Genomic DNA, 12,212 nt, shown 5'->3' with positions numbered 1-12,212 from the left:
AGGTGAATACTGACAATCACGTGTGAGGAGAATATCTGAGAGGCCAAGGAACAGACCACCTAAAAAGATTAGGAGGAACATTCCCAGAGCTCACAGAGGGCAGAGGATAGTGCCTACTCCCAAAACCTCATAATTCACAGGGCACTGAGTAGAGGACTAAGAGTGACAGTGCACAACAGAGGGGAAAGAAGTTAATCATAGACTTAAGTGTTGTTCTGATCCCACCAACAAAGCTAAAAAGCAAGACCTGAAAGGATTAAACTGTTCACAGGTAACTTAACCGTGTTGTAGAGATCAAAGCTCAAGAATGTTTTTATGGATACAAACATACCAAGCACCCAGCAAGATAATATTCACAATGTTGTTCATCCAGTCAGAAATTATCAGGCACATGTCTCTTCAGTAGTGTTGGGAAAATTGGATATTCAAATGCAAAAGAATGAAATTGGACCACTCTCTTACACTACTCACAAAAATTAACTCAAAATGGATTAAAGACTTGGCTATAAGACCTGAAATGATAAAACTCCTAGAAGAAGACATAGGGAAAAAGCTCTTTGACATTGGTCTTGGCAATGATTTTTTGGCTATGACAGCAAAAGCACAAGCAACAAAGGCAAAAATAAACAAGTGGGACTCCATCAAACTAAAAAGCTTCTTCACAGCAAAAGAAACAACACAGTGAAAAGGCAAACTATGTAATGAGAAAAAATATTTGCAAATCTTATAACTGATCGGGGGTTAAGATCCAGAATACATAAGAAACTCATACAACTTAATAGCAAACAAAAACCAAATAACCCAATTAACAAATGGGCAAAGGACCTGAATAAGCATTTTTCCAAGAAGCATACAAATGGCCAACAGGTACATGAAAAATTGCTCAAGATCACTAAATCATCAGGGAAATGCAAATCAAAACCACAGTGAGATATCACCTCACAAGTGTTAGAATGGCTATCATCAAGAAGACAAGAGGTAACAAGTACTTGCAAGGGTGTGGAGAAAAGGGAGCCCTTGTACATTGTTGATGGGAATGTAAATTGGTGCAGCCACTGTGCAAAACAGTGTGGAAGTTCCTCATAAAATTTAAAATTGAATTAGCATATGATCCAATAATCTCACTTCTGGGTATATAGCCAAAGGAAATGAAACCACTATTTCAAAAAGATATCTGCACCCCCATGTTCATTGCAGCATTATTTACAGTAGCCAAGATAAAGAAACAACCACTAAGTGTTCATTGACAGACAAATGGAGAAAGAAAAATGTGTTGTGTGTGTGTGCACGTGAATATTATTCAACCATGAAAAAGGAAATCCTGCCATTTGCAGCAATATGGATGAACTTCGAGGACTTTATGCTAAGCAAAATGCGTCAGAGAAAGACAAAAAAACTGTATGATCTCACTTATATGTGGAATCTTAAAAAAGCTGAACTCATAGAAATAGAGAGCAGATTGGTGGTTGCCAGGGGTTGGGGGTGGAGGAAATGGAGAGATGTTGCTAAAAGAGTGCAAACTTCCAGTTATGAGATCAGTAAGTTCCGGGGATTTAATGTACAGCATGGTGACTATAGTTAACAATACTGTATTGTACATATGCAAGTTGCTAAGAGCGTACATCTTAAATGTTCTTACTACACACATACAAAAGTAAACATGAAGGATTTGTTAACTAACCTTATTGTAGTAACCATTTCACAATATATACATCTATCAAATCATATTGTGCACCTTAAACTTACACAATATTATATGTCAATTTTATCTCAATAAAACTATAAAAAAATTATCAGGCACACAAAAGAGAAGGAAAATACAACCCATATAAGGAGAAAAGTCAGTTGATTGAAACTGACCCAGAAGTGATACAAGTGATAGAATTACTAGACAAGAACACTGAAACAGTTCTATCTTCAGTAAGCTAGAGGAAAAACTTGAACATGTTAGGTAGAGACTGAAAGATATTTAAATGCCCAAATCAAAGTCCTAAAGAAATACAATGTCCAAGAAAAATACAATGTTTAAGATGAAAAATACAGTGCATGGGATTAATGGCAGATTAAACATTGCAGAAGAAAAGGTCAGTGAACTTGAATATATAATAGTAGAAACTATCCAAATGAAACAGAAAAAAAAAAGAATATATAAAAAGACCCCGTAGTATCAGTGAGCTGTGGACAACCTCAAATGGCCCAATACATGCATAATTGGAGTTACCAAAAGTGATGAAGATGGGGATTTTGAAGAAGTAATGGCTGAAAAAATTTCAACTTTGATGAAAATTATAAACCCACACATTCAAGAAGCTCAGAGAACCCTAAGCAAGAGAAACATGAAGGAAACTACACCAAAGCACATCATAATCAAATTGCTCAAGGCCATTGATAAGGAGCAAAATATTTTAAAGCAGCCAAGGGGAATAATACCAGTTATGTACAGAATAAAAGGTAAAGGGTGATGGTGAATTTCTGATAAGAAATAATGTAAGCTAGAATACAATGGGAGATACTGAAAGTAAAAATAACTGTCAGCCTAGATTTTTTTTACTCAATGAAATTATTTTTTCAGGAATGAATTTGAAGTAGACTTATGCAGGCATACAAAAGCTGAAATAATTCACCACCTCCAGATCTGTACAACTGAAAATTTAAAGGAATTACTTCAAACCAGAGGAAGATTATACCAGATGGAATCAGGGATCTATACAAATGAATGAGGAAGTTACCACATGGGTTAATATCATGATGTTTTCCCTTATTATATAAATCTCTTTAAGAGATAATTGAATGTTTTCAGGATATGGTAAAAATGAATTGAGATGCTTAAAACATACATAGGAGTAAAATATATGACAGCAGTAGCACAGAGGCTGGGGTTAGAGGCAGGAAGTGGACATATACTGTTGTGAAGTTCTTATACTATACATGATGTAGTACATGACCCCAGACTACACTCTAATCGTTAGAGATGCATTCTACATCCGCCAAAGCAACCCCGAAAATAACACAACAAAAAGTTTTATCTGATAAGCCAACAAAGGAGTTAAAGTGAATCAAAAAATGTACTCGAAAGAAACCAGAAAAATGAAAAAATGGAGTAAACAGATGAGACAAATAAAAAACAAATAGTAAGGTATAGATCTAAACCAAAATATATTAACAATCACATCAAATGTTAAATGATCTAAACACCACAGTTAAAAGTCATTGTCAGAATGCATATAAAAGCAAGATCAAACAATATGCTACATAGAACAAACTTTGTATTTAACATGTCTATATTTAAAAACACATAAATCGATTAAAAATAAAAGGGTGGGAAAATATGCTAACACAGATTAAAATAAAGCTGGAATGCCTATATTAATATTATACAAACTAGATGTAACATCAGAGAATATCAACAGAGATAAAAAGGGTCATTTTATGATGATGATGTGGTCAGTTCATCAAGAGGACATAATAATCCTAAATGTTTACACAACTAATAATACATCTTCCAAATATATGAAATTAAACAAAATGACAGAGCTGCAAGGAGAAACAGATTTACAGTTGTAGATTTTAATATCCTTCCTCAGTAACTGATAGGTGGATAGAAGATTTGGCAGAAGACTTGAACAATTTTATCGACCAATTTGATCTAATTACCACTATACAACACTACTTAACAAAAGCACATTCTTTTCAAGTACACGTGGAACAGCTGCCAATGTAGACCGTAATTTGGGCCAGAAAACAAATCTGATAAATCAAAAAGATTCAAGTTATATAAAAGATTTTCTCTGACCACAATGGAATTAATTAGAAATCAATTACTACAAAGTATGGAAAATCCTCCATATATTTGGAAAGTAAATAAAATGTAAAAATAACTAAAATGTAAAAACTGATGGGTCAAAGAAGGAATCAGTGCTAAATTAGAAAGAATTTTGATCTGAGTGAAAATGAAAACAACATATAAAAATGTGTGGGATCCAGCAGAAGCAGTACTTAGAAGGAGATGTATAGCATGAAATGCCTTTTTATAAAAGAAAAATGATCTCTAAACAATGACCTCAGCTTCTACTTTAAGGAATTAGAATAAGAAAGACAAAGTGAGCAACTAAGAAAGATCAGAGCAAGAATCCATGAAATAGAAAACAGAGAAATAGAGAAAAATTAAAGAAAACAGAAGTTGGTTCTTTGAGAAAGGTAGCATCATCAGTAAAACCTCCAACTAGACTAATCTATCTACCTATCTATACACACACACACACAAATTATAGCAATACCAGGAATGAGGGAGTTTTCATTACTGCAGAATGTAGTTATTGAAAGATGCAGTATATTAAATAACTTTATGCCGACAGATTGAACTTTTTAGATGAAATGGACAAATTCCTCAAAGGACACACATTCTTTAATGCTCACTCAAGAAAAATTAGATGACTTGAATGGCCCTGTGTCTATTTAAGAAATTGAATTTCCCACAAATAAATCCTCAGGACCAGATACAGGACTGGTGATTTCTACCACACATGTAAGTAACAGATAATACCAGTTCTTCACAGTCAATTTCAGAAAATTGAGGAGGGAATTCTAGCCAATTTACTTTTTTGAGGACAGCTTTATTTTTATATCAAAACCAGACTCAGATGTTATTAGGAAAATATAGACCAGTATCCTTCATGAGCATAGATGTAAAAATTCTTAATATTTTAGAAAGTTGAATCCAACAATATGTAAAAGGATAAAGCAGTAAGGCCAAATGACGTTTTTGCCAGTACTGACATTAGAAAATTGATCAGTGTAAAAAAGAAAAACTGTATAGATTATCTCAATAGATGAAAGGCGGAAAAGCATTTGGCAAACTAACATTTGTTTCTGATAAAAACTTGCAGCAATCTGGGAGTGAGAGAAAACTTCCTCAGCTTGGTAAAGGGCATCTCTGTTAAAGCTAGGGCTTGACTTCCCTGTTGGCTCAGTGGTTAAGAATCCGCCTGCCAATGCAGGGAACACGGGTTCGAGCCCTGGTCCGGGAAGATCCCACGTACCGTGGAGCAACTAAGTCCATGCACCACAACTACTGAGCCTGCGCTCTAGAGCCCGCGAGCCACAACTACTGAGTGCCTAGAGCCCGTGCTCCACAGCAAGAGAAGCCACCGCAATGAGAAGCCCACGCACCGCAATGAAGAGTAGCCCCTGCTCGCCACAACTAGAGAAAGCTCACGCACAGCAACGAAGACCCAACACAGCCATAAATAAACAAATGAATGAAAGAAAGAAAGAAAGAAAGAAAGCTAGGGCTAATGTGATACCTGATGGTGACAGGCTGAACGCTTTCCCTATCTCCAGGAGCAAGACAAGGACATCTGCTGCTGTCTGTCACCAGTTGTATTCAGCGTTGTTTAGCAGGTTTAGCAAGTGCAGCACAACAATGCAAAGAGGTAAAAGGCATTCAGATTGGAAGGAGAATTAAAGCTGTCCATTTACACATAATATGATTATTTATGTAGAAAATCTGATGGTATCTACAAAAAAGCTACTAGAATTAATGAGTGTGATTATAGCAGGGTTGCAGGATAGAAGATCAGTAAATAAAAGTCGATTGCAGGCAAATAAAGGAAACATTTCTGCATTAAAAAAAGTCAGCTGTGTGTCTTTATACATATACATATGCAATCAGAAATTGAGATTTTAAAATACCATTTATGGTACCCTCCCCCTAAAATTGAAATAGTAAGGAATAAATTTGACCCAAAGATATGGATAACTTACAGACAAAAAACTATAAAATATTGCTGAGAGCAATTTTAGAAGACCTAAAATAATGGAGGAGTATGCTGTGTTCATGGATTGGAAGACTCAATATTGTTGATTTTTTGGTTTTCCCCCAAATTAACCTATTGATTCAACCCCTTCCCAATCAAAATTTCTGTAGAAATTGACAAGCTGATTATAAAATTCATGTGGAAATGAAGAGTACCTACAGTAGTCAAGACAGCTTTGCAAATGAGGAGCAGAGTTGGAGGACTGACACTATTTAACTTCAAGTCTCATTTTAAAGATACAGTAATCAAGACAGTGTTGGTATTATTGTATCGAGTGAGAAATATATCAGTGGAGCAGAATAGGATAGGAAGTCCAAAAACATACCCACAAATACTGATACAGTGAGTGTGGAAAAATGAAACTTGATTCCTTCCTCACAGTTTGCAGTGCATAATACAAAAGTGCAAAGACAATTTATTGGAGAAAAGATAGTCTTTTCAACAAATGGTTTTGAACAATTGGACAACCGTATGGTAAACAGTGAACTTAAATTCTTATCTTGCGCCATTAATATCCAAAATTAAACCAAATACTTCATCTACTTCTACCTGGGCCAAGTAGCCATTCTTCTGTTCAGATCTGGTTTAAAGCATGGACTGTGCCACAAACCCAGTGATCCATCCAAAAACAAGGACTGCAGCCTAAATACCACAGACTGAAATCTTCAGCCTTGCCTAAGGGAACACCTCGATCTTTGAACTTGAATTCTTATCTTGCATCATATGCAAAATTAACTCATAAGTCTAAAACCTACAACTAAAAACTTCTAGAAGAAAACATGAGAGAAAACTTTCGTGACCTTAGGTCAGATGAAGATTTTTAGATAGAACTCCAAAAGCACAATCCAGTAAAGAAAAATAGGATAAATTGGACTTTATAAAAATTGTGAACTTCTCTTTGAAAGACACTGTTAAGAGATGGAAAGCACATGCCACGGACTGGGAAAGCATATTTGCCACATCATATATCTGACTCAGGTCTTATATCCAAAATCATTATAAATAGCTTTCAAAACTCAGTAATAAGAAAAAGAAGTTTGTCATCAGTCTTGCCATGTTATATATAGACTAGTTGACTCCTTAAATGAAATGTTGATTTATAGCAAGGGTGGACAGGCTGTTTCTGCAAAAGACCAGAGAGTAATAAATATTTTAGGCTAGCCACATACATTTTTTGTTGTATATCCTTCTTTCATCATTTTCGTTTGTTTGTTTTACAACCCTTAAAAAATGCAAAGCCCATTCTCAGCTCACTGGCCTTTCAAAAACAGGTCATAGGCCAGACATGGCCCATCTGTAAGTGCTGGTCTTCCAGCCCCTGATTTAGACTGTACATCTCTCTGGCATTTGGGCAGCTTGTATAAAAGGAGGTAGGTAGGGAATTACATGATTTTGAGTTCAGGCCTGAATGATTCTTCCAGATTGATTTAATGATTGACTTGACAGATGTATGTAGGTTGAGAGGTGTGCATTGAATAAATGAGCAACAAACCAAAAGCCTATATTTAATAATTTAAAAATATTTAAGAATGAAACTATTTCAGTTATATTTGGTGACCTCTTTTGCAGTCCATGTGACCGTCCTCGTGTCATTGAGTCTCTGAGAGGAATAGAGGTGGTTGATGTCGCTGCTGGTGGAGCCCACAGCGCCTGTGTCACTGCAGCCGGGGACCTCTACACGTGGGGCAAAGGCCGGTATGGCCGCCTGGGGCACAGTGACAGTGAGGACCAGTTGAAACCAAAGCTGGTGAGGAGGAACTGTGCGCGGGAGGCCTGGAGGGACAGCTTGCTGTTGTCGTTGTGCTTTGTAAAAATCCACAGCATTTCCTATTCCAGATTCTTTTTAGTTTCAGAGTTAACAGTGTTTTTTTTTGGTGGGAATAAAAACCACCGTGGTATATATTCCATGGGTCGTTTAAACAGGATAGCGTTTGAAATACCCTTTTATCTACACTAGTAAATATTACTTGGCATCTAGCTAGAGGCTTTGTCTTCTGGGAGGTCTGCTGTGATTTGGGTGAGGCTGCAGGGTGGGTGGCAGGACTGAGCACTGGACACTGGGACCTGCCTCCTACTGCTGAGATGCTCACAGTTCAGATATGCGAGGGTGTCTTTTGTCTTGGCCTGCAGGACCATTAAGATTCCCTGTTGTTTCTAAAGAATTAAGACAGGCACCCTCCCCCCCACCCCACCCCCAAATCCCAGCACGTTAACCCCTCCGGGGAGAGCCTCCTTTCTGTTGCAGTCGGATGTCCTCAGTGCCCCGCTCTCTGCAGGTGGAGGTGCTGCAGGGCCACCGCGTGGTCGACGTTGCCTGTGGCAGTGGGGACGCCCAGACCCTCTGCCTCACGGAGGACGACACCGTCTGGTCCTGGGGGGACGGGGACTACGGCAAGCTGGGCAGAGGGGGCAGCGACGGCTGCAAGGCGCCTGTGAAGGTACGCTGCCTGCCACCGCCTGCGTCTCAGGAGTAGCCTAACTTCATCTTTAGCTTCTTTGCAAAACACATGATGGGTCACTGGGTGAAAAGGAAGTGAAAGACCCAGAGGTATGAAGATAGTTTTAAGTACTGTTTCGTGCTCTCTTGGGAATGTCTGTGGTCAGTGGGGCTTCACGCAGCCCATGGTTTTATTTAGCATGCGGACCTGTTTGAGGAGAAGGACGACTTGTTCACACCCTTCTGCTCACAGAGGTCTGTAGCTATGCACTGCACTGGTATTTGCTGAAAGGCTGCATCTGGCTGAGCCAGAGGCTGCTAGATGGACATCTGTGAGAAGACAAGAGAAGAGGCTCCGCCTGAGCCGAGTGGCTCTGGGCAGTTTATCAACGTTTGTGATCACTACTGTATTTTGCCTTTGTGAATAAGGAGTTGGCAGAGGTTAAGTTCATCGGTGTGTTTAGGTCACATGCTGACTACCTAGTGGCCTGCAGGATGAGAACACAGCAGGGCCGTTCAACTGAGGTGATTTGCTGTGGACTTGGGAGTGTCAATGCTGTGAAAGAAAGCTAGAAGTTGTCTCTGCTTGGCATCCTCTCTTGTTGGGGCTCTGAGACCGCACGTGCAGAGTAGAGGCCCACATGGTGCATGGGCGGCCTGGGGAGGGGGTGGGGAGCCACTGGAGGCCGTCAGAATAGGAGCCTGAGCTGGGACTGCCAAGCTGGACTCAGAGCCGTGCTGGTCAGTAAAGTAGCCGCTGGCCACGCATAACTAAGTTTTAACTTAAATCAGTTAAGAGTGAGTAACATTACAATTCACTCCCTCGCTTGCACTGCCCACATTTCACGTGCTCAGGAGCTGCGTGTGCTGCCGTGCTGGTTAGTGAGGGCACAGCAAGCTTCCATTACCACGGGGAGTGGTATTGGCGGGTGCTGGCTAGAGCCAGGGCCTGATGAAGAAGACATCACCTGAGGCACCTGCACCTCTGTGCCATGAGGCTGGCTGCAAGGAGACGCCCCTCTTCTTCAGGGCCTCCTTGGCAGGTGCTGCTGGAAAACCTGGGACTCGAGGCTGCCTTCTTGTCCTTATCACCACTTGCTCTTTTCCCTCACAGGTATACAGTATTTTAACCACATTACAGGTTACGTATGGTTTCCACATTTATGAAAAAATTGTTGTGGGCTTTCGTATGTCAAGAAGGCATTAGACAGAGGCTTTGCACCTTGCAGGACTGAGATGTCGAATGTTGGGGGGTGTTGGGGGGTGGAGGCCATTACTGCTATCATTGTGATGGGGGTAGGGTGAGGAGAAAACAGAGAATTAGGGGATAATGAATTTAAGTTTGAGAACTTAAGTCTGGAAACAGTCACAGGTAATAAGGAGCATAGTTTGCTAGGTGAGAAAAGATGTCAGCTAGGTAAATGAACCCCAACAAGACCTCTGGGTGCTGGCAGTGAAGGGTCTGGACCCTTGAGCATGCAGGGCTGGAAGTGGGCTCCAGTACTGACCTGATCAACGTCGTGTTTAATTGGAGTAACCTGGGCAGGTGGATTGCTAGTGTCTGAAGTCAGAACCCTGGTTGTCTTGGCCATCCGTCCCCCGTTACCTGCTTCTTCCCTGTGGGCCTGTGCATCTGATAGGGCTGGAGGGCAGATGGGAAGTGCAGGGCTTGCTGGAGAATGGGGCCACCACATCACAAAGAGAAATGGAGTTGGGAGAGTGAATGCTGGGGAAAGCGATCATAGACCTTCAACAGTGACGTGTTCATTTCCAGCAGTATGCGGCGGTCTCACGGGTGGTGGCACGGCCGCCTGGCTGCCTGTGGCCTGTGCTCCCTCAGAGCCAGGGTTCCTGCCCCTTCTGAGAACACTTGGCTGTGTGGAGTAGGGTTTTACATTGTAGTAAATGTTTGGCGTAGGAGTAAGGGCTTTCCGAGTTCTCTCTTCGCGTCACTGCAGTCTCTATATGGGTGCAACCATCAGCAAAAACCTTGATTGAATCAGTCTAATTAAGCCTTTTCCCTCCTAGATCGATTCTCTGACAGGCCTTGGAGTGGTTAAAGTGGAATGTGGGTCCCAGTTTTCTGTCGCCCTGACCAAATCTGGTGCTGTCTATACTTGGTATGCAAGATTCTATTTATTTAAGTCCACCAAATCCAGATTGTTAATTAGAAGTCACTTTAACTGCCTTTTTGTAGATAGAAATGTGGTTTCTGTGGCAGGCTGTGGTTTGTGTCTTGCAGTTGTCAGTGTGGTGTCTGCTTCAGGAGGGTGGCGCAGGGTGGTAAACAAGATGGCTTTGCACTCACAAGTTCCACGTTTCCTTGTGTGCAGGGGCAAAGGTGATTATCACAGGCTGGGCCATGGATCTGATGACCATGTTAGAAGACCTCGGCAGGTTCAAGGGCTGCAGGGGAAGAAAGTCATTGCCATCGCCACTGGCTCCCTGCACTGTGTGTGCTGCACTGAGGACGGTAGGTGGGAGGCCCAACCTTGTAACTTGGAGGCTCAGGGATAATATGTGCAGCTCTAAGGTGGAGGGGGGATGGGGAGAGTCATACTATACTCTGAAAATATGCCTGTGGTTTTGGCCCTATCGTCTTCAGTCCCTGGTGTTAACACTGGTGAACATGTTGTGTTTCGTGGCTAACAGAGCAGGCCTGATACGGCTGTTTTTAGAAACACTTGCTTGCAAGGTTGGCCTTCGGCTGGCTTCTGGGAGCCTGGATTTCAGGAGGGCTCCCACCAGCCCTAATTGAAGGAGGCTTTGTTAGAATGTTTGCAAAGAGCGTGGTCTCTGCTGAAACCTGCTTCCTTCTGGGGGTCTGGAACTTGGGTACATGCCAGGCAGAGTGCCTGCCTGACCTGCCCCAGTCAGAACCCTGGCACCGAGTCTCTTATGTCCCTGCTGGACAGCACATCACAAGTGGCCACAACTTGTTACTGAAGGAACTAAATGCGTCTGTGTGACTCCACTGGGAGTGGGGGACCCTTGGAAGCTCCACTCCTGGTTTTCTCTGCACTTCACCCATGTGCCTTTTCCCTTTGCTGATTTTGCTTTGTGTCCTTTCACTGTAATGAATTATAGCTCTGAGTATGATATATGCTGAGTCCTGGAGTTCTCCTAGTGAATCATCAAAACTGAGGGTGGTCTTGGGAACCCCAAGACAGTGGCAAAAGGGAGTTACAGATGGAATTAAGATTGCCAAATCAGCTGACTTTACAGTATGGAAATATTCTGAATTATTAGGTGAGCCTAGTAAAATCTCACACACCCTTCAGTGGAGAAAAGGAGGCAGAAGATCAGTGAGAGAGATGTGATGGAAGAAGGGGAAGGAGAGATTTTCCAATTACGAGAGGGTCTCAACTTGCCATTGCTGGCATTGAAGGTGGAGTGAAGGGGCCAGGGAGTATGGGTGGCTGCTGGAAAACTGACATTTCCCAAATTTTGCTCCCTTTAAAAGGCTTCGGTGAATTATATGAACACGTGCCCTTTAATTAGTTTCGATGAATGAGTTTCATATATGAATATGCAACTTCTGTGGCTTGTGGTGGGACTGATGTAGTTCTTGATGAAGAAATTACAACACACTTTTATTTCCTTTATTATAATTTAAAAATTTTTGAAACATATATATAACACACTTAGAGAACAGTTGCAAGTATAGTACAAAGAACTTTTTCTTTTTCCATGTGAGAGATAGGTGATGCCATGGTGCCCCATTACCCTGAACAAGTGTGTATTTCCTACAGTGATGGACCCTGTGCTGCATAATCACAACATGGCCTTCAGTGAGAAAATACACAGTCGTCACTCCACCTGACCTCCCTCTCTCTCCCCTCACAACATGGGCTCCATCAGCTGTGCTGCTCTTGTCTCTGTTCTGAGACAGCCCTCAGTCACCCCTCAGGGTCATCCTTGTCAGTCTTCTTCAGTCTTCTTGGACTTTTTGGACCTTG

The 12,212-nt window shown here is 41.3% G+C and overlaps 1 protein-coding gene across 9 annotated transcripts in view; it reads left to right on the top strand.

Moving 5' to 3' along the window:
• Positions 1 to 12,212, top strand: part of HERC2 (HECT and RLD domain containing E3 ubiquitin protein ligase 2) — a 230,830-nt gene that overhangs the window by 204,262 nt on the left and 14,356 nt on the right. For all 9 annotated transcript variants that reach the window (XM_089916960.1, XM_089916956.1, XM_089916954.1 and 6 more), the window contains 4 exons: positions 7,386 to 7,563; positions 8,093 to 8,254; positions 10,282 to 10,373; positions 10,587 to 10,726. In XM_089916960.1, the coding sequence (XP_089773086.1) occupies positions 7,386 to 7,563; positions 8,093 to 8,254; positions 10,282 to 10,373; positions 10,587 to 10,726 (572 nt within the window). The remainder of the gene's footprint in view (positions 1 to 7,385; positions 7,564 to 8,092; positions 8,255 to 10,281; positions 10,374 to 10,586; positions 10,727 to 12,212) is intronic.

The sequence above is a fragment of the Delphinapterus leucas genome, chromosome 8, assembly GCF_059928025.1.
Source record: "Delphinapterus leucas isolate spDelLeu-1000000601 "Yukka" chromosome 8, BTC_Dleu_Yukka2, whole genome shotgun sequence".
Taxonomy (NCBI): domain Eukaryota; kingdom Metazoa; phylum Chordata; class Mammalia; order Artiodactyla; family Monodontidae; genus Delphinapterus; species Delphinapterus leucas.
This window is presented reverse-complemented; position numbering and strand designations above follow the sequence as displayed.